General features: G+C 40.8%; 1 protein-coding gene across 2 annotated transcripts in view; it reads right to left on the bottom strand.

The window, feature by feature from the left end:
* DSP (desmoplakin) overlaps positions 1 to 22,561 on the bottom strand; it is a 42,062-nt gene that overhangs the window by 13,986 nt on the left and 5,515 nt on the right. For both annotated transcript variants that reach the window (XM_004432138.3, XM_004432139.3), the window contains exons 2-13: positions 15,460 to 15,562; positions 13,344 to 13,492; positions 12,157 to 12,331; positions 8,635 to 8,763; positions 7,689 to 7,739; positions 6,670 to 6,831; positions 5,685 to 5,789; positions 4,731 to 4,826; positions 4,048 to 4,173; positions 3,349 to 3,501; positions 1,506 to 1,660; positions 535 to 661 (exon numbers count right to left, since the gene is read on the bottom strand). In XM_004432138.3, the coding sequence (XP_004432195.1) occupies positions 535 to 661; positions 1,506 to 1,660; positions 3,349 to 3,501; positions 4,048 to 4,173; positions 4,731 to 4,826; positions 5,685 to 5,789; positions 6,670 to 6,831; positions 7,689 to 7,739; positions 8,635 to 8,763; positions 12,157 to 12,331; positions 13,344 to 13,492; positions 15,460 to 15,562 (1,531 nt within the window). The remainder of the gene's footprint in view (positions 1 to 534; positions 662 to 1,505; positions 1,661 to 3,348; positions 3,502 to 4,047; positions 4,174 to 4,730; positions 4,827 to 5,684; positions 5,790 to 6,669; positions 6,832 to 7,688; positions 7,740 to 8,634; positions 8,764 to 12,156; positions 12,332 to 13,343; positions 13,493 to 15,459; positions 15,563 to 22,561) is intronic.

The raw sequence follows: 22,561 nt of genomic DNA, 5'->3' as shown, positions 1-22,561 counted from the left end.
GATCACAGCAAAGCTGTTCTGACTGAAAACGTAAAAGGGGTAATAAGGGGGATACAAAAACTTACCCATTCCAGCCCCCTCTCCTCGCTGCCATCCCTGTCATTCCTGGAGGATCCCTCACCTGGAATTCTTCAGACCACAATTCAAAACCACTGATCTAGAGGAACTAATACTTTGGGTGTTTTTCTAAGAATTCTATCGCACCTTTCACTTCTGTGATATCCAGTCAATAATTTATGACCTAACTTTCCATTACATCTAAGGAGAATGGGATCCAGAATATTACAGGACCAATGCCTCTTCTACGGGTACTCCTGGCTTTAATTAGTATTTTGGTTGTCTCGCAACCAGCCCTGTGCGAATTCCTCCCACTCTATATTGAACAGTCTAGAACCTCCAAGGCAGGCTCAGCTGCTCTCTTGATGAGATACAAAAGCATTAGCGGTACTGCTAGACAGTTTGCCTGGTAGAAAGACACACTGCAGGGGGAGCTGGCACCTCCTCCAGGCAGCCCACGTGGTCCTGAGGACATACCTTGGCAATAGTCATGGCCTTGATTTTCTCGATGTCGATCATGCAGTAGTGCCAAGACACCAGGCTCTTCATGTTGATGTACAGCTGGTTCCACAGAGCCAAGATGGCTTCGTAGTACTGCTCGATCCTAGGAGGTGCAAAGGGAAAACACACTGGAACCCAGCTCTCAAATTTCTTCCCAAATGGGGAAGCTGGACATGCATACATGACTGCACAAAAAAATCAAACAAGAACCAACCAAGGAACGGCTGTATGTATAATTTTCAAAACATTCAACATTTCAATCGATTTGGACTAATCCGCAAAAGTACATTCTCAATGATCTACATCAGTAACCATTTTGAATCATTCGAGATAATTCAAATCATTTTGGTCAAAATATACAGTACAATTTTTTGCTCTCGTGTTGTTTGTCAGCAACTTGTTAAGTGACGGAGGTCTGACATTGTGCAGAACAGCTGGGAGAAGGCAGCCACGGAATGCTGAAAGCTGCTGGGGCCTGCAAATGAGGACCTGGGGCTCACTATGCGCTCTCCCTCTTCTGTGTGTGGTTGAGGATTCCATAAGAAAAGGTGTAAAAGAATCTGCCATGGACAATCTGTAAAATGAACGCTCTGCCTATTGATGAGCAAATATTGCCGTTAAGGGCATTTTATATTTGTGGCTAAATGCAAAATTACTGATTGTTTAAGACGGCAAGAAGAACTTTGAAGCAATGCCTTTCAAGTGTATGACAAGAATTATTCACTTCGGCCCTCCTAAACAGTCAGACATTCTTTTTTATGCTTTAATAGTAAGTATAGTACCTTCAACAGAAAATTGCAAGACAACGAAAGGGGACCTTCATGAAGTTCCTTTTTGAGGGAGAGGGGATTATAGTAAGGAACAGTGTATCTGTTTCTTGTATAAGCATTTGTCCTATTTCTCTGCTCACATTCATGTCATGGTTATTAGGAACTTCAACAACTTACTTGTAAGAGAGGTCCACGGCCAGAGGATTCGGAGGAGGGATAATCAAACCAACAGAAGGAACGAGCATGTCCACGCCTCCCGGGCCTGTCACGTACCACTTGCTGCGCTCACTGTTGTCCTTCAGGATGCACTCGTCCCCTTTGTGCACGATTTTCTGTAAGGCAAGCAGCCCCATGTTTTGATTTTATTCTTAAGTACACATTTTCATCTTCTTTCTCAAAGATAGAAATAGAGATGATGACATACAAACTGCTGGAGCTTTCCTCTCATTACAGTCCTGCATCACTTAACAACAGGGATACGTTCTGAGAAATGTGTCACTAGGTGATTTTGTCAACAGGCAAACTTCGTAGAACCTACTACACAAACCTAGATGGTATAGCCTACTACACACCTAGGCTATGTGGTACTAATCTTATGGGACCATCACCGTATATGTGGTCAGTCGTTGACTGAAACATCATTAGGCAGTGTGTGACTATATCTTTTTCCTCAAATGAAGCTGATTGTTACACAACTCAACAATACTGATACTTTAAATAATACACGTGAGCCTAAAGGTACATATAAAACGAATTAGGTGAAGTGACTTTCCAAAGATAGCCTGGGGAATCCACCAGTAAAGTGAGAAATCCTTTTGTAAAGCAAAAACTCACCCCACGGTTTTTCTATTTTTGTGAGTTCACGTTTCATATATTAGATTTTAGTATGTGGTAGTCACTTGTCTCATTCATTTGCTCTTACAATTTAAAAACAAAAACACAAAAATGCTGGTATCAGGTCCCTAGAAAAATAACTTCCTAAATTAACTCCAGCATCTAAATAGCTTCTTAAAATGGGTACTTAAAATATGACAACTATCTTAACTAGTATAATGTTTACAAGCTTGATACTTTTGTATTTCAATCTCCATTTCAACTTACTTCTTACTTCTCTCCACACAAGTTCTTAAAACATTTCCACATGGTAAAATAAACTCCATTGTTTTATAACATTTAACTAACCAACTAATCACATTTTATATTTCTTAAATCCTCCATGATTTTTATAAGAAAACAGAGCTGTGGGAATTATATAAGTAATTACTAAAAACAAGTCATCTTTCCACATAAATGCTTGTATTTACCTGCAGAACTGACATGCTCAGTTCCTGCCTAAAATCTGCGATAACATTCACTTTCTTTGCAACAAAATGGTCTCATTTCTTTTATTTTTTTTTTTTTGTGAGGAAGATCAGCCCTGAGCTAACATCCATGCTTATCCTCCTCTTTTTGCTGAGGAAGACTGGGTCTGAGCTAACATCTATTGCCAATCCTCCTCCTTTTTTTTCCCCCAAAGCCACAGTAGATAGTTGTATGTTATAGTTGCACATCCTTCTAGTTACTGTATGTGGGACGCAGCCTCAGCATGGCCGGAGAAGCAGTGTGTTGGTGCACGCCCGGGATCCGAACCTGGGCCGCCAGCAGCGGAGTGCACGCACTTAACCACTAAGCCACGGGGCCAGCCCTGGTCTCATTTCTCATTTCTTTTATGTCAGAAATTTAAAGATAAGAATGATCACAGACAAATAAGTTTTGCATAATAGAAGAAAAGAAATATTAAGCCTTAAAATAGAATTAGAATAGTTTTAAAAATACCTACTGTCCTAATTATTGACAACTACCATATAATTCAGAACACAGTTGTGGCATTTCTTCAGCTGCTTGCTGCTTTGTACACAAAAGAAAGACATTTACTCTCGTGCTTATTGAAACCTAGGTTCAATTTTGCTCTTTACTGACAAAAATCTCTAAGTAAAGAAAGAGAAAACTTTTGTATTGTTCTGAATAACTGGGTCCGCACCTGGTCTTGTTTGTAGTCACAGAGAGCCCTGAGAATGATGGGTTTATTGCTTCTGTAGTCTGGGTTACGTGGCTTCAGCTGCACAATCTTCTTGGACTTATTTACCAAGTTCTGCACCTGACGCTTATATTCAAGGATTTTCTCCCGTTCTTTCTGTAATTACAAATAACATCATGCTTTAACATAGATACTCTGTGAATTTTAGATAAGATCTTCAAATGACATTACTATAGCTACTACGACATTACAAATTAGATATTGCTATAGCTGCATTAGCTATAAAAAGCCACAAATTCACATCTGCAAGGACTATATAGGAACCTCTCCTAATAAGCCACTCCAAAAGCTACACGGCCAGGAATGAAGTGGGCAGGAAAGAATATCACTGTGTTGGGACTGTGTTGATAAAATTTGAAGTGCGGTTTTCCAAAGGAATTTTCATGTTAAGTAATCAGTATTCTCTCTGTTTTTGTTTTGAGTGATAGTAATTACTGAAGCAAAAGTAATTTTCAACAATAGTTGAGCACATAAAGAAAATTCATTTTGAGAAAAGCCACTGACAGATGAAGAAAACGCTTGCTTGAGCTCTGGGTGTGTGTTTCTGTACAATAATACAGATGGGCAGTGGGAACTGCATTGGGTGGTGCATTTTATCACCCCCCCCCGTGAGGCTGCTGAGCACTGGCTCTGAGATGATACCTCCAGCTCCTTGATCTGTTCCAGCAGGCGCTGCAGGGGCATGTTCTTGTCACAGGAGTACTTCTTCCTGATGGAGTCTTGAAGGCCCTTCAGGTAGGCTTCAGTTGATTGGGCCTCTTCAAAAAACTATGAAGGATGACACATCAATGAGAAGCAACTCAATAAGCAGTATCACCTACTATTTCTATCTCTGGACTATCATCCCTAAGAATCTATTTGATAGGCAGCTAAAGGAAAAGATTAGAACAGAAAGTATATTAACTTATGTGACAGCAAGAGACTATCTGAGTGGTAACCAGGTTACCAATTTATGCTCCTCTAAACTAAAAACCAATAAATAGTATTTATACAATATTTTGAAGATGTTTTTAGCGCTTTTTAAAATACATTCAATGGGCCGGCTCCGTGGCTTAGCGGTTAAGTGTGCGCGCTCTGATGGTGGCGGCCCGGGTTCGGATCCCGGGAGTGCCCCGAGGCACCACTTCTCCATCCAACGTGACGCCGAGTCCCACGTACAGCAACTAGAAGGATGTGAACCTATGACATACAACTATCTACTGGGGCTTTGGGGGGAAAAAACTGAATAAATAAAACCTTAAAAAAAAAATAAATAAATAAAATACATTCAAAAGATAAGGTATTAAGACCTAAAAGACAATTAAATTATTACTAAACATAAAAACCTGAAAGTAGGCAGCATTTTCTTTGAGATGAACATCAATGCATTTGGTGATCTGAAGAATCCAGCTCCACTGTGTCTGAAGAGTATCCATATACGCCTGAAACAAGAACACATCAGCTGTCTCTCCACCACCCAGCCGTAGAGAGGCATCCTATGTGAGCCTGAAGAAAAGCTATGAAACATTTATCTAATTCCAAATCAAGAAAACTTTTTTCTAAAAATTGAAAACAGAATTTCCCAACAGGGATTCTTGGTATGGTAGAAATTAAATTTCAAAACCAGTTTTAACAAATAGATACCATTAGGAGTATTAGTCAAAATAGTCACCCAAATGGCATAGCTACTGACCAATCAGAACAGACACTGGGGATAGCACCAGAGCAGGGTCCCTCTGCTGCAACAGTTGGTTAAGAGTCACTGCCTTAAGCCTCTCAAACTATAACTGTTCCTGTACCGCTGCTAGATCATGGGGAGGTTCAAGGCACCCATGCAGAGGGTTTGAGGGGCTTAAGGCAGTGACTCTTACTAACCAATATGGAAATAGTTCGATTTTAATATGGCTATATCAGTGCTACCAGCTAATGGCAGCCTTGAGCACAGCCCACAAATGGCAGTCTAGGGCAGAGGTCAGCAGCAAACCACAGCCCAAGGGCCATATCTGGCCCGCTACCTGCATTTATAAATAAAGTTTTATTGCTATGGCTGCTTTCACACTACAATGGTGAAGTTAAGTAATTTCGACAGAGATCAAAAGGCTTGCAAGTCTAAAGTATTTATTATTTGGTCCTGTCCAAAAAAAGCTTACCAACTCCTGGTCTAGGGTGTTGATCCCAAAATATAAAACAAACTTGTCATGGCTTTATGATGGATAAGAATCATTCATTTGCATAGTCTTACTTCATGAAAAGTTTCCTTCTTTTTTCCCTAATAAAAATATAAATCTCATGAAGCCTACCTCAATTTTGTCTGAAGCTGGATGCTGATTGAGGACAAGTTGGTCACTTTCTTGTTTAAGCTTATTGAGCTCTTTTTCCTTAACTTCCAATTGACTCATGCGTATCTGTGAATGAAAGAAAAATATCCTTCGGAGCAAGTCGCCACTAGCCTTTCATCACTTCCACCATTTTTTTTTTTTTTTGTGAGGAAGATCAGCCCTGAGCTAACACCCATGCTAATCCTCCTCTTTTTGCTGAGGAAGACCAGCTCTGAACTAACAACTATTGCCAAACCTCCCGTTTTTTCTACTTCAAAGCCCCAGTAGATAGCTGCATGTCATAGTTGCACAGCCTTCTAGTTGCTGTATGTGGGACGCGGCCTCAGCATGGCGGGAGAAACAGGGTGTTGGTGCGCGCCCGGGATCCAAACCCGAGCCGCCAGTAGCGGAGTGCGCGCACTTACCCGCTAAGCCACAGGGCCAGCCCAACTTCCACCACTTTTAAAGAAAGTTAAACACAAAACTGCATTTTGAAAATAAACAATGCCAAAGAATTGTGTTATGCTTTCCTCAAGAATCATAGCATTTTTAAGACCAGAAAGGACCTTTGAGATCATCCAGCATGTGGCTGAGGCCAGACTGGTGACATGTCTTGTCCAAATTTACACAGGTAAAGTGACAGAGCTACAACTAATACTGAGACTTTCTAATTCCAGGTGTTAATCCACCATACTACCATACTACCAAGCTACACGCACTCTGGAATGTCTGAACAAACTAATTCTTACCCTATCTACTGCCTTCTGAGATGTTAAACAATGCATCACCCCTCTTAGATCCCCAAAAAGCTTTCAGAAAGGAATGGCTTTTCATGACCATTTCCACCAAGGCTGAAGTACAAGTGGCTGATTAAATTATTACAAGGCCATTCATCCTCCGCTCCAAGGTGCCCTCCAAGGCCACAGCCTCGAGGGAAGCGTGCACAGCTACTCGGGGGTGAGCTTACGGAGAAGGCCTCCTGTTTCTGAGCGATGTTGGTGTTCCTGTCGCTCCAGTCATAGAGCAGCTCCTCCTCCTCGCAGTCGTTGATCCACATGATCTCTCGGGACGTGGCCTGGATGATGTTCTGCAGCTGTCGCAGGTGATCCATCCTCTCAAAGGACGCTTTCTGCATAGCAAGTTCAAAAGCAGCATTAGGATAACAATATGCAGATTATTGGCGTTCTCTGCAGATTTCATAGACAAATACATGTGGTCCTTTTTGCGAAAAAAATCACAAGGACCCATCCAAATTTGCGATGAACAAGGGAGCAATTTTAGATTCAAGGAAACAGCCAGATCCAGAAGGGTCTTGATTCTGATATTGATGTTTGGGTTCAATCAGTTTTAGACTATCAAGGGAAAAATCATCCTTAAAAAAGATAAATCAAGCTTTTCCTGCCCTCTTCCACACCCTAAAAATTCAGAGTGCCATCAGTCAGCTCTAATAGGGAATTTTTTGTGTCACTACTAGCCATGTGATTTAAAAAGTATCACTGCCAACAAGGAAATATTGAAAAAGTGAAGACAGGGTGACACAAATAGGCAGAAGAATGGAAATATCTCTTCTTCTTGTGAGTCAAGTACGGATTCAGAGTTTGTCATAAAACGGTGATGATGGTCTGCTAACCATCTATCTAAGGAAAACAAGTCTTATTTTTGCTTCTACTTTATAAAAAGGCTGCAATTCACAAGTGGAAAAACTTAATTGCTTAAACTGCAAGTATTTAACAAGTGCTACTTATGTGACACTTAACTTGCAAATAGAAGAGCGACAGATACTGTCTTCAGGAAAAAAAACTTTTAAAATTCACTTCTGAAGAAAACGCAGCAGAAACGAAATGAGTATCTACAAGCCCCTAAGTATACTTTGAGGCGCTTCCAGGGACATTAGGTATAACACCTGGCAGGTGCCCTCCCCCAGGCCATGCTCCATATTTATGGAACAAAACTGAACACAGAAACTTCAAGAATCGGTCAGCTTACCAGCAGGTTTTCATACTCCTCCTCCAACTGGTAGATCGCAGATTTCTCACGCTAGAAGAAGACAAATAGCAGGTAATCACTTACTTCCCCTTGTGGGTTTGTATAGAAAGAGCAGCCCTTCAAACCTTCTTTTTGTCAGATACTGACTTCAGATCCCTCAGTAGAAAGAAGTATTTGCTCTATGAACCTTCTGCCCACAGGGACTTTTTCCCAGCTGGTTTGAAGGCAAACCACTATCTCGCCTGGCAGTGCCACCTTCACAAAGTCACTTAGAAAGACTCACTTGTTACAAAATTGTAAAAGTTTGAAAATGCAATTTAGAGCTTCCCAGATTTTAGAGAAAAGAGAGAGAAATTTGGTCAGATACTCAGGTGGACAAAAGGCAAAAAAACAAAGGTGGAAGAAGTGAGGATGAGTATCTCTGGTCTAAGTAAGAAGTTCGTGATTTAAAAGTGTAAGCACTTAAAATCAGATCAAAATATTTTATGTTCTCATTCTCGACCCAGCTTCAAGTCAGTCCTTTCAGCAAAGGAAAAGTGTCAGGATGAGACACCATGTCCTTTATTAGAAATGCATTTTAATTACCACATAGGAAAGGATTCAACTAGGACACAAAACTATACGATTGTCACATTTTCTCTATTTGAAGAGATGCTCTGCTTTCTGCAGAAATGAACTACCACCCCCAAAAAAAGTTACTTACAAACTGTACACAAATGAGTGTGTGTGCCCTTAGCCTTCTGTTTAACTCCTCTGAGTGTTAACACAATCCTAATTGGTCTATCAGATTCCACTTCCCCATCTATGCAACGGGATTTTTAAAAATTTCCAGTCTGTTGGAGAAGAAATCATAGACTAATGTTTCAGACCAGACTGCCGGGGATCGAGTAATTACACAATCCTTCAATATGCTTTTTGAAGACTCAAATGAAACATTTCAAAGTACCAGGTCGGCTTTGATTTTGTCCAGCTGCCAGCGATAGTCTCCAATAGCATTGTGGATGCTCCTGTGGCTGTTGATATGCTGTTCCACCGAGGCCAGGTCCACACCCCAGGCCACCATGTCCATCTCCGCCTGGCGAAGGAAAAGTGAGAGCCCCCTTCAGTTCCAGTCCTTTGCATCTGACTCACCTTACCCACAGCATCAGGGGTCAGAGGACCAAGGAACATACATAGCTTTCATTCAGATAAAGCTGAAGACGTAAATATTCAATATTTTTGAAACCAAAAAAATTTTGTAAAGGCTTGGAATTCCCAACAGCTAATGGGGGCTGCCAAATACTTCCCTCAACTTGTCTGACCCAGCTCAAGATGGGCTGAGGAGAGATTATTCAGAAATCAGATCCTTGAAACCTAGATCATGAAGGTGATCTGAGGAAAAAAATCTACCTGTGCACATACGAGTGGCTTGTGTGTATGTACAGTATGAGTGCATTCCTACAGATGATACAATGTTACGAAATACAAATAGAAGTTTCTATATTCAGTCATTTTAAAATGTGCATCAAAAATAGTTCATTAGGGCCGGCCCTGTGGCTTAGCGGTTAAGCGCGCGTGCTCCGCTACTGGCGGCCCAGGTTCGGATCCCGGGCGCGCACCGACACCCCGCTTCTCCGGCCGTGCTGAGGCCGCGTCCCACGTACGGCAACTAGAAGGATGTGCAACTATGACATACAACTATCTACTGGGGCTGTGGGGAAAAAAAAGGAGGAGGATTGGCAATAGATGTTAGCTCAGAGCCGGTCTTCCTCAGCAAAAAGAGGAGGATTAGCATGGATGTTAGCTCAGGGCTGATCTTCCTCACAAAAAAAAAAAACAAAAACAAAAACAAAAGTTCATTAAGCTCAATCATGTACTGCTTCCCAAGCTAAATACCCAACCTAAAAGTATTTCTCATTGTTTATTTCTTTAAATTGTTTTGATTAATGTAATTGTTGACTCTTTAAATCTGGCATTTACCATTACCCTTCAGGATGCAAAACTCCCTATGGCCCATTTCAGAGAAGTTACTATAAATACTCAATGCCCTAATTTAAAATTGTGGATTTATGTTAGCTTTTTAACAATTAAATCTGACTTTCTCATTTGAATCTCCACTACTTCAAATTTAAGAACGCCACATAGTAACAATCAAACATTATTTCACAAGTTTCGTACTGTGGCAAGTCTATTATCTCGTCTTTCAAAAGAAAGCATGAGCTCATGTAAATTTCCAAATCACCTGTGTCATCTCTTGGACATGCCAAGGGCAAACACTCCAGTCTGCATTGCAGCAAGAACACAACAGGCATTGTTCTAAGCCACGTCCATGTTCTAATACACTTGGCAAGCCTTCAGCAAGGGGAGCCATTTCAGAGTCGGGTAACTTAACGTTACCCGGGACTTTGACCCTCCTCTCCCGAAGCTCATCGCGGCTTAAAAAAGAAACAGGTGAGCGCACTGGGAAGTTAATGAGATGACCAGGCTCGGCTCACGCCCCTCATTACCAGCCAGGTGTACAGTATCTGACTCGTCCATCAGCAGAAACACGGATCAGGGAAACAAAACAAAAACCTGGCAGAGGCGATGTGTGACTGCCTCCTGACTGTGCTGTGGGGACACTGCTCCCTTATCAGCAGGCCCTGTAGCTCAGTCTCCTGGGAGTGAGAGAAGAATGCAGGCTATGCTTGGGGGAAGAAGGGATAAGAGGAAAAGGGCCCGAGAGACTCCCAGAGCAAACCAGCAATAAGTGATAAAACTGCTTGTAGTTCATTTGAAACCATGGGGGCTGCCTGATCTGAAAAGCATTGCTCATCAATTGCATCTATTAGAAAATGTTCCCTGCTCCCACACGACAGAACAGAGTCCATGTGATAACGCCATTTTCCAAAATTTAAAAATGTTGAGACTTTGCTACAAAGGATTCTTATAAAGCTACACCCAACATGAATATAGAAAATGACAAATTATGAGCTGTCATTTTATGTAATTGTCATATTGACTAAAAAGAAATTAGAGGATCTGACGTTTCACAAGTAATTTGGTTCAAAGGTTGTTTCACCTAACATCACTGACCCGTACAATGTTGTTCAAGCCCCAGCAGCTCTGCCAAGCCTTCCTCTGACAGCTCCGCTCCACAGGGACGGAGCACCACTCCTCCCCCACTCCTCTCTGAGCAGGATTATTTTATTATAGCTCAAACATGCAATTAACTCCACACTGCTCTGGATAGAAATTTGGGGGTATGTACCTTGTTTTCTTCAATAACATTCATTTTCAGGGCTATGGAACTAATTTTTGAACCCTCATTTTCTGGCATAGTGCCAAAACATAAAATGCTCAAGACGTGTGTGTTCAAAGATTAGAAGGGAATTTGAAAACATGCAAGTAGGTTTCTATTTAGGTTTCTGGGATTATAACTGACTTTTTTCCTCTATAACTCCCGCCTTCTATAATAGTACTATATAGTCAAAGTGGGAGAAAAGGTTAACTAAATGAATGAACCAATGTTTAGTCCCAAAAGCCCTCAAGACTTAGGAAAAAACACATGCAAAAATTTTTAAGTGGTTGAGAAACTTTAGAACCACTGCTAAATTGGTCCAACAGCAAGTAATAAAACCAATATTTCTTATAACCACAACTGCATGGCATAACAAATGACCTCTGCACAACTCATCATTCTAACATATCCACCTTCCCAAGAGGAGGATGGCTCACTAGGATCAGGTTTCCATTATACAATTCCCGTCTATATGATTATGGCACATTTCTACTGCCACCTGTTCATTACACTGCCTAATTACTACATCAAACAAAACAATAATTAGCATTGAAAAATACTTTGTGAAACTCCAGTTGGAGGGAAAGTCTCAGCACATACTTTGTTGCCGTTATTTCACCTCCCTCCCACACCAGTGATGTAATGGCTGCACAATGAGATGACCTGACACTTCACAAGTATAAGGTGAGCAACCAATGAGTGCAAACCAGAATATCCAGTTTTACTGTTTCCAGCTCCTCCATTGTTAGCATTTTAAATGAACCTCCACAACATTCTTTTTCTTTCTAAGTATCGGTAACACAGATGAGGTCAGTTACCACACAAGTGGAACAATGAAGTTTTTTAGCACATAAACTCCTGCAACAGATTTTCCAGTTGTGAATGATAAGAGCTAGATATTCAAAATCTAATTAAATTACACCTGTTAAATCTTACCTGTGTAATAAAGACTATAAAGGAATGAGGCTGATTTTCTAAGCCACACGAGGGGAAAAAAGAAACTGGTTTCATTTATTTCAAAATAGAAGCTGTCATTTTTAAATTGTATACGAGGAAAATTCCGCAAACAGCAAGTTGTTGCTGTCAGCTGAGGTACAGACCACTCTTTGCAGCCAGACCACTGGGGCTGACCCTGCGTGTTCTATTCACCTGGCTACAGAGGCTTGGAAGGTTTGAGAACCGACCCTCATCCCTCCGGAAGCTCCTTACCCTCTGCTGCCTCAGCCAGCCCAGACACTCGCTGGTGACACGCTTGGTGAACTCATCCCACCCAGAGCCGCTCTGACAGGTGTACCCTCCACCACCCTTGGAGCTGGCCCTCCGGACTCGAGGGACACTGATGGCTTTATAAAGGGCTCGCATTTGCTCCTGGAGCTGAAGTAGTCTGAAAGGAAAGGAAAACAATTATACCATTGCAGGAAAACAGCCTATGAAAACACGTTCTGGGCCAATTTCCCCTTTTCTGAGTCTCCTTCGTGTCAGTATAGAGGTCACAAATGTTTATAAGAATTTGAAGAATTTTTTTCTTTACCATGTGACTCGAATCTTGATTGCATACAAAAACCTAAATCTGATGATGCTCAAAGCCTGAAACACCACAGAAAGTGTCAATAGCTTTCCCAACCTGGTAGCACCTTTTGCTTTCTCATCATGTTTACTCTGGGAATTTTCCTAGTATCCTGGGCCCCAGGTACCACGACAGCAAAATCAAACTACACATCTCTGCTTTAAACTGCATTTCCAACTCTGAGTCTCGTTTTTGTATTCATTAAACTGAGCTTGACTTGATATTAGACTCTTAAAAGTCAAATGATGGGGGCCAGCCTGGTAGCGTAGCAGTTAAGTTCTCACGCTCTGCTTCAGCAGCCAGGGGTTCACAGGTTTGGATCCCGGGCATGGATCGACGCACCGCTTGTCAAGTCATGCTGTGGTGGCATCCCATATAAAGTAGAGGAAGACGGGCAGAGATGTTAGCCCAGGGCCAATCTTCCTCAGCAAAAAGAGGAGGATTGGCATCGGATGTTAGCTCAGGGCTAATCTTCCTCACACACACACAAAAAAAAGGAAATGCCGGCCACAGGTCTCTGCTGCCCCCTAAATGGAGGTCCAGTTAACGTTTCATGACAAACTCAACTCTTCAAAATAAGCAGACTCTTTTAAGCAGGTCTGCTTAATTCGTTTCAATGGCAGCTTTGATTCCACAAAAGATGAAGGCAGTGGGTATAGTCCATTTATTAGAGACACACCAAGCTGCAAAATACCAAGAAAGCGAGCCTTTCCTCAGGAATACCTGTGCTTCCTTCAAGAAAAAACCTGGGTCATGGGATTGAGTGTAACTGGGTGTACGACATTCTTCTTCACGAGGCCTGCCTGCGTTCGTGTTCTGTGGGCAATACCTTTTCTGATAAGCATCACAAGGCTGGCCCATCTGCCGCATCTCTCTGATCAAGCCATCAGTGATTTCCATCTGCTCATTGGCCTGGGCAAAACACTCATCCAGTTCTCTGCTCCGAGCCAGCTGTATTCCATCTCCATATTTCAGTTCCTAAAAGAAAGAATTCACATGAAGGACACACACAATACCACAAAGAAAAGCTTCATGTGTGTTAATGGAAGCAAAAGCTTCTGCTCTAAACTTAACAAATATTATGCTTCCATCTTGCATGTAATTGCAAAAATTTCTAACTGAAAATTATTAATTTGAGACAGGGAGGTAAATACAGGGAGATTCGTGAACCAAAATTCGTGGACTGTATTTTAAATTTTCACTAGGCTTTTAAAAGAATATTTACAGAATGCTGCTCTTTCCCTTGCTTCAATACGTTAAATGCCCCTCTTTCATATTTGCACAGAACTCTCATCTAATGGGAACATCACTGTGGTAAGAACACTGTCCCGTTATATTGGATGACGTCTTTTACACACACAAACTGAGCTTTTCCTGCATCTTATGGGAACATAACTTTCCAGTTCTTAAAAAGAAAGCTGTCTAATCCTTGTATCGGGCCAATCGATCTCCCGGTTTTGATGACGCATTATGGTGATGTGAGCTGTCACCTTTGGGGGAAGCTGGGGGATGAGTACATGAGACTGCTCTGTACTATTTTTACAACTTCTTGTGAGTCTATAATTATTTCAAAATAAAAAGTTTTAAAAAGAGAAAGCTTCCTCTGTTCCCATGCAACAAGCTGCTGCTTCAGTGCCATATATGAGCTTTCTCGAGAACTGTACAATTGCTGCTTTCATTTGGTTTCAGCCAAATGAACCTTACTTCTCTAAGCAGAAAGGTTAGCACATATGGGACATTTCCCTAACATTATTACACTTTTACGCATACAAGTAAAAATAAACTGAGAATGTGATGCCATGTAAATTTTTAGAACTATATGTAAAACGTATCCACAGCCACTACAAATCGTGTCCAGGCCTAGGGTGCGTATGTGTTCAATATTAAGTCACTGTGCCTCCGATTTTGCTTTACGTAAAGGAGTCACCACACTGTGCTGAACATTTAGAGGAGTGTGTTTCAAATCAGAGACTTGAAACAACCAGAACTAGAACCAAGCTCGTTTGCTGAGCCCCAAATATCTTTTCACATGGACTAAAGTGAAGTTGTTTTTTTAAGTGGAAGGAATAAACCAGAACTAGAACACACACGTATCTAAAATTAAAGAAATTAGAACATGAAGATATTCTCTAAACAGAACCCATAAATTCTCTTGGTTAAATCCCTCTTTACAGTTAACACGGGTACTTTGTAATGAGCCAGATTCCAGATTTAACCCTACATTAACATCAGCATTGGGGAGACTGGCACTCAAGTCCTTTGCCAAAGAGACACAATAAATCAGGGAAGGAAGAGAAGAGCTGGCTACGGCCCCACTATTCTCGAGTCCGTTTTTAGCAAACTTGGAGTAAATGTGAATGCTACAGCATTTTAAAATCAAAACCATACACAGAAAATATCACGGAATCTGTGATTGCTAAGCCTGTTTTAATGAGATCCTAAGCTATCTCAGTAATATCAAGAAATATCACGAGACTTTCATAAACCATTTTTCCTCAATTTTCAATTGCTCATTTTTCCATACTTTTTTATGTTTCTCAAATAGAATTGTTCTCACAATATTGTAATTTTTCCTGAAAAAAAAAATTTATAAATTGATGCTGTACATCACAATGCAGTGACATAAACATGTCAGGTTGTCTTTCTAGGAAAAAAAGGATTACAAAATAACCTAAGTGACAGCAGGTTGTTGCATTTCCAAAAGATGGCATTTTGTAGCGTACACATTTGTTGCAAAAACCTTTGTGTGGAAACTAGTTCCCATGGTTAAACCAACATTATCAACAGGTTAAGAAGATACACCTCCCTCTCTAGCCTGTTTTGAAAAAGATAAACACAAGTATGCAGAGAAGAGCAGTGACTAAGGATGCACAGGTCAGGGCGATGAGTCTAGGCTGAGCGGGGACAGTCGGGTGTTGATGGGACTTCAGGAAGAGAAAGCTTACAGGCTGCACAATCAGCTCTGCCCGCATCAGAAGGTCCGAGCAGTTCTGCAGGAGGTCCTGGATGGTGTTCTGGCTCTGGTGTCTGGACATCGTACTGGTCTGACTGGTGAGGCAAACACAAAGAAAGCAGACATGAAAAATTTTTTTCAATCTTGAAATAATTAAAAACTTTCAGAAACATTGCAAAAATGAGATAAAAACATTCCTGTAGACCCTTCACCCAGATGTGCCAAGTGTTAACATTTTGCCTATTTCCTTTATTGCCCTTCTCCTGCTCTCTGTATGTGTATTTATTTATGTCTATCTATATATTTTTTTCTGAACCATTTGAGAATAATCATGCCCCTTCACCCCAAAATATTTCAGCATGTATTTCCTAAGAATAAAGACATTCAATAACATCACCACAGTACAATTATCAAAATCACGACATTTAAAATTGATAGAACACTATTTTCTAATCTATAGAACATTTTCAAATTTTACTAATTAGCCCAATAATGACCTTCACAGCAAGTTTTTTTTTTTCAGCTCCAAGATCCAATCCAGAAATAGTTCTCTGAGTTGTAAAAACACATTTCTAGCAGTTTCTCTATCACTCCCCCCGCTTCATCCCACAGTGATCTATAACACTGAGCCCCCAACTCCACAAGTCCCTCAAGGGAAGACCTCATGAGACCCAGAGCACGAAGGTTTCACTGGCCAGTCTGGCTGAGGAAAAGGGTAGGAGACAAGAGAAAAGCTTATTCTACAAAAATATTTTCTGCACTCACAGTAAAAGACAATAATGGTAAAAAATATGGTGTGAAGAAAGTGATGGGAAATTTAAATATCTTTAATGCAAAAACAAACCATTTTTCCTTTCAAGATGACCCTAGAATATTTTTCTCTACGATGACATTCACCCAAATGTACATCTCAAATGAAACACTTTTCCAAAAGACAAGTGGCAGAAACCTTAAAAGAATGGTGGTGTTTAAAAAGAGTGTTGAAGATGCTCCATATTATAAAGAAAAAGATTACAGGAATTTTAATTTGCTCCAGATATAAGTAAGAAAAAAACAAGGTATAATAAAACAGTCTTACTTTTTAATTTGCTAAGATACATTATGGTTCAGCATAATGTATCTTAGTTTAGCAAGAGAAATTTAAAACATACTAAATTATTGTTTAATGTTCAAGAAAAGGCCTCATGAATGTTCAACAAGAAGGTTGAGTTCTTCCCAGGGCTTCAGAGCCACCCAGCCCTTCAGCCGGGGCCAGCCTGCGCCGCCAATGACACTGTTTGATGCCTGTTTGATGTAATGGACTTTCTCTTACATGTGTATGTTTCTGTGCGTGTGCGGAGGGGTGGGGTGTCTGTGTGTTTTACAGAAAGAATTTCATTGTTAAAAAAAAAAAAAGTTTGAAAAACACAGGCTGTACTATGCATCGATGGGGTAAAATCACAAGAATGTGGGAAACTTCTCCCACGGCACGTGATTCTGCATCATCTCATGCTGAGAAAGCTCTGACTTTCTCTCTCTGCCACCTATTTGCAGTCCCTCCCTGCAAGCGAGACTCCCGACAAGCCAGCACTAGCTGACCGTGGGTGGGTGAGGAACCAAGCTCTCCCTGGGAACCAACCACTCCCAGGTGATGACATGGCTCCTCCAGGCAGGCCCCGGCAGGCGTGCCGCCTGAGCTGCCCCCTGTCAAAAGCAGGACGCCCCTCCCCACCCCCCATGAATGCAGCCCTTCTCTTTCTTCCCCTCAGAATTACACAGGAAATCTGGCACAGGTCTCATACCGCTGAGATACAAACAGGACGACATCAGTTGTCCAAACTTGTGCAAAATTCCAATTAACTTAGAACACTTTGCAAAATGTACCTATTATAAAATAGAGGAAAGAAATTCAAAAGACAAAGGAAAAAATTCAGAATACAGAAACCTCATTTAGAACCCTAGGATGGATGAGGAATTAGGAAAGTCCTATGTAATTATATTTGTTTTCTCTATGGAAGGGGGATCAGAGTACTATACTTTTCTTCTGAAACATTTAGTAATTCTGTTCAGCAATTTGGTTCACAGGGTGATTCCCACAAAGAATGCCCGTCCCAAGCACATAAATGAAAGGGCTGTCTCTCAGCACAATGGAAAGTCAGAGCTTCCTAAATGATCTAATAACATGTGCTACCGTCAAAACCAACATAAACCGAGCTATGAGACAGAGGCAGATAGGGGAAACTGAGTGAGAGGTATGTGAGAACTCTCTACTATCTTTACAACTTTTCCGTAAATCTAAAATTATTCCAAAATAAAAATGTGTTTAAAAAAGAAACAAAGCAGGGAAGCCAAACTCAGTTGTGAAGGAATGTACCAAAGTGTACATACAAGTCTTTTAAAAGTGAGTTTATGACACTAAATTCTTTTGATAACAAAATATAAAACTCAACAGCTTCTTTTTACCCAACTGCTAGAGTAGTTAGTTACATGACACAGAATGAACTGTATCCAAGAAAAAGAGAGGTAAGCAATTAAATGTTGGCTTAAAATACTGGTGGACTTTCTACATTTTTTTTTTTTGTTTCCTCCTACTTTTAGAAGATGTTCCTACTTCTAGAAAGCAGCTGGTGGGGCCAGCCCGGTGGCGCAAGCAGTTAAGTGCCCACACTCCGCTGCGGCAGCCCGGGGTTCGCTGGTTCGGATCCTGGGCGCGCACTGACGCACCGCTTGGCAAGCCATGCTGTGGCGGCGTCCCATATAAAGTGGAGGAAGATGGGCACAGATGTTACCCAGGGCCGGTCTTCCTCAGCAAAAAGAGGAGGATTGTCAGATGTTAGCTCAGGGCTGATCTTCCTCACACACACACACAAAATAAATAAATAGAGAGCAGCTGGCATCTCTACAAATAAGACGTCTTATCTGCTTCCCCTGACCTACATAATCTGAATGTAAAAAAACCAGGTAACTTCATATGCTGTTAATAATACTAAAAAGAATTCTTCACGCTTTACTAAAGGATTCACATATGTTCACCACACACGCTCTTGATATCCACTAAAATCCTATGTGTTTTGCTTGGCATTTTAGTAAACAGACTAACAACTGTATAGGAAAGAGGAACGCTCAAAATATAATCTCTTTAAGCTAAAATGAAAAGCTAAAGTGTTAGAACAATGAAATTAAGAATCTTTGGCATTGCTATTTGTCTATAGGAAAGTATGATCTGATTAACCAAATTTCATCTTATACACAACTTTTCAGGACTGCGTTTGGTCCTTAAAGCAAGATCTACCTATCCTATCTTTCATCTGTTAAGTCTGAGGTGTGGCCAAGGACATCCTTTGGAAACAGACCTAGGTGAGAAAGGGAACCAGGTACACACTTTTCCAATAGCTCAATCCATCAAAACGAGATGGAGGAAAGGAGACTCAGGCCCTCTGAGGATGAGTGACTGGGCAAAAGAGAATCCACCTTCACACTGCACTTTGCTTGCCTTGGCCCAGTGAAGAATCCACACAGAACTGGCTGTACTTAAATCAAGGAGGAAGTGCAGGGAGACAGGATTTTGACCCATCGAGTGAGTCCAGCATCAGACACTCAACACTGTGCAGTGCTGGATTCTTCGTCATAAAGCCAGGAGAGTTTCCTTCAGGGAACACCTGCATTTTTTAAAAGTTGTGTGTCATTCAAAACTTTTAGATCAAATCATATTTTTTACTGACCACATACTTTTAGAATTTTTTTTAATCTCAGAAATTTTCTAGACCTCAGTTTTCTCATCTGTTGGGCTAAATGATATCTAAGATTTCTTAGCTCACTTGTTCTGTAACTCTATTTTATGAAACCACCAAACTCATTCCTCCTTTTGAAAATAATACAAAAGTCTGTTCTAATGGCAATGAAGTCTCCCCTTCAATTCGTATAGTGCACTTTGGGAAAATGCAAAATTCTAGCATATATGAAAAAATAATTTTTAAATAAATGTACATATTTAACAAGCATATAAAGATTTTAAAAATGCCTAGCCTCAAAGAAATTTTCAATTCTGGTACATATACATGTTAGAGATGCAAATATTTTAAACCACATTAGGAATTGAACTAACAAGCTCAAAGTTCAATTCTTAAATCCATTTCAGTGGTACAGAGGATGAAAGATGTCATGTGATTAAAAATAAATAAATCAGAAAAGTAATTTGGGTCAATCAAAAGACTTCCAAACTAAAATTAATAGCTGTTCTTGGAAAAGATTTGTCCTTAAAGTGACTTTTCTGAAATTCTGTTTTATCTTCAAACTCACAAAGACAAATGATTCATACTACAAAGAACCTGCCTCCACAAACCTTTTTTTTTAAGTTCACTCTAAAACCTTTTTAAACAAGTACCTAATGGTTCCAACAGTTAACAGAGAGATCCCTTCATCTGCGGCTACAAAGGAAAACATGATCTGGATTTTAATCCAAGGACGGACCACATGCTTATGTCAACAATATTATAAAGGCTTCTATGTTTACTACCTCCAAATAACACTCTTTTCTTAAAAAATAAAACTCCCAAATTAGCTGTCTTAAGGCATTAGATTAACACTTGTTGACAAGAATATTATAGAAAAAAAGACAAATATTTTGGAGAGAGGCATGCAACATTACCATGTAAAAATATTTTTTAAATAGTTACTCTTTGTTTTATGAAAGTAATTTTATGATAATCTATACTGTTCAAGAGACACTTGGCCCATGCCACCTAACTCTGTATCTCTTTTTGTGAATACACTTTCCTTCCCATTGGATTCCTTCTTTCCTTCCTTCTTCCCCTTCCTCTCTTTCTCTCTCTCCTCTCTCTCTGTCTCTCTCCTCTCCCTATCTCTTCTACCTTTCTCTATCTTCTCTCTCTCCCCCCCCCCGCCCCTTCTCTCCTTTCTTTTGTTCATTCCATCAACATAAGGTCCTGCACCTGTGCCAGAAATGGTGTCTTACATCTCTTTGTATTCAGGTTCATGGAATAATGGCCTCAGAAAAGCTCAATAAATGCGCACTGGAAATTATATTTATGTAATGCATTAACATTGATCTTAAAGCCTATCTGCTTAGCTCTTTATAATTTTCAAAGCATTTTCACATATACTATTTTGTTTGAGTTTCTTTAAAGGATCTTAAGCAAAAAGAAGAAAAAAGTGATATTTGTAAAAAAAATATTTTTACTTCTTCATTTAAGGACAATACCATACCTCCCGGGCTCACTGAATACACTACACATGAGTCAAAAAGTCACGTATCCACCCTTTGGAAGTTACAGACCAAGAGCTGCCCCCTCTGTTCCGCTTCCTGATCACAGCTCTGCCCTCACTCTGCACTAGGTATTTACACACCTATCTGCCCCTCTCCTGGAGAGCAAAGTCCCACCTGTCAGTCACCTTTCACTCCTACACGCACCTAACAGAGTTTTGTGCACAGAGGGCACTTAATGCCTGTTTGTTCGGTTTAGTAAAGCAGAAGAAAAACAAAGGCAAATAAAAGGCTGACACGAGGATATTACCACTCACCTCATTACCCTGATTTCAACAGCTCAACTGGCAGTGCTTCTATTCCCCCCATCCCCTGTTCCTACAACAGTGAGCAAAAAAGGGGGTTTTTCCCCATAAATTTCAGAAAGAGGTCCTCCGCTGATCCTTCATTTTGTCCTCACCCAGGAACTTTGGAAGCAGTACTCTAATAAACCTTCCACTTCCTTCCCATGTTTATTATTTTCACACTGTTTTCAGTGGATGGGGGGGGGTTGCTGCGGGGCAAGCTGATCACATATCATTAACTTCAAAAAGAATCTGACGTCCGCAGACTTGGGGTCCACTCCCTGCTCAGCCACTTCCGGTTGTACAGCCCGTGACTCTGGGCATTGTTACTTGGACTCACTGCACCTGGAGTTGCTGCACCTGGAGCCTGTGAAAACACACCCACCTCCTGGGGTTGCACCATGCAGAGGAGCCAGCAAAGTCTGAGAAGCCCGGCAGCAACCAAACCCTCAGGGCGAGATAGCTCTTACCAGGGCGGCTGCTGCTGCTGCTAGCACACTGTTCTCAGATTTCATTTTTATTTTTCATTTTGTGTTTTTTGCCCCAGTTCATAATTTTGAACTTTGCCCAGTTCATAATTTTAAGGATATCCTGCAACAAATTGGGGTGGGCGAGAAGCAAAAAAGAAAAAAGAGGAAAAAGAAGAAATGGATTGTATTAAGTATAAGGCATTTCAGAGGTTCCTAAAATTACCTACAAGACCTGAAAATAACGATTTGAGACAATTCAGAGAGAACAATACGTTTTAACAGCATGAAAGAAACTTATTGAAGGGATAAGAAAATTCAGAAAAAGATGTGTTCCTTTCCTTTATTAAGTGAGGATGACATATGAATATTTGATGCTTACAAATTCAATGCCAAAATAGGGATTTGTTTTGAATTACTTCCCTACATGAAAACTCGCATTCATTCTGAAGCCTAAAATAATCATTTACAAGTTATCTGGTTATCTATCAAGAAGCCAACTCCTTTTTCATTTTCTTCAGGGGCCAGATGAAGCAAGGGATGTTATGTTTGTGAGTCAAAAATTTTAATTCCAAGCAAAAACTTGGACCTATTTGCTGCAGCATCTTACTAAAGTGTCGTCATTTTCCTGAAATGTAGATTCCACATTCAGAGGTCTTTGAAGGTCCTGGGCCCTTCCAGCCCAAGGTGTTGGTGGTAAGGTGTAAATTATCGGATTGCGCTAGCATTTTAGAGGACATTGCCTCAAATGAGTGGCTCACTGAGTCTTGGGGTCTGTGGGGCGGTGGCTTCAATCAACATCAGAACCACACCCGACCATTTTCCCAGCCAGTGCAAGATTTGAGAAACGGGTGGGGCAGTGCTCCCAGAGCCTCTAGAGTGAAGCACTGCTTCTGGAACCTCCTCATCTGGAAAGATTAGTTGGCTGAGAGCTGAGTTAGACCCCCCCAGTCACACCCAAACTCTCCTTTGCTCCACCCTAAGAAGTCAGCATTGAAGCATCAGGGGCATCAGCAGTTTTTTTCTTTCCCAAGACATTTCCATCACCTGACAACAATGAAATCATGCCCATATTTAGAG

The sequence above is a fragment of the Ceratotherium simum genome, chromosome 13, assembly GCF_057802395.1.
Source record: "Ceratotherium simum simum isolate JZ-2026a chromosome 13, ASM5780239v1, whole genome shotgun sequence".
Classification (NCBI taxonomy): Eukaryota; Metazoa; Chordata; class Mammalia; order Perissodactyla; family Rhinocerotidae; genus Ceratotherium; species Ceratotherium simum.
The sequence above is the reverse complement of the archived record's forward strand: the minus strand, read 5'-3'. Positions and strand labels throughout refer to the sequence as shown.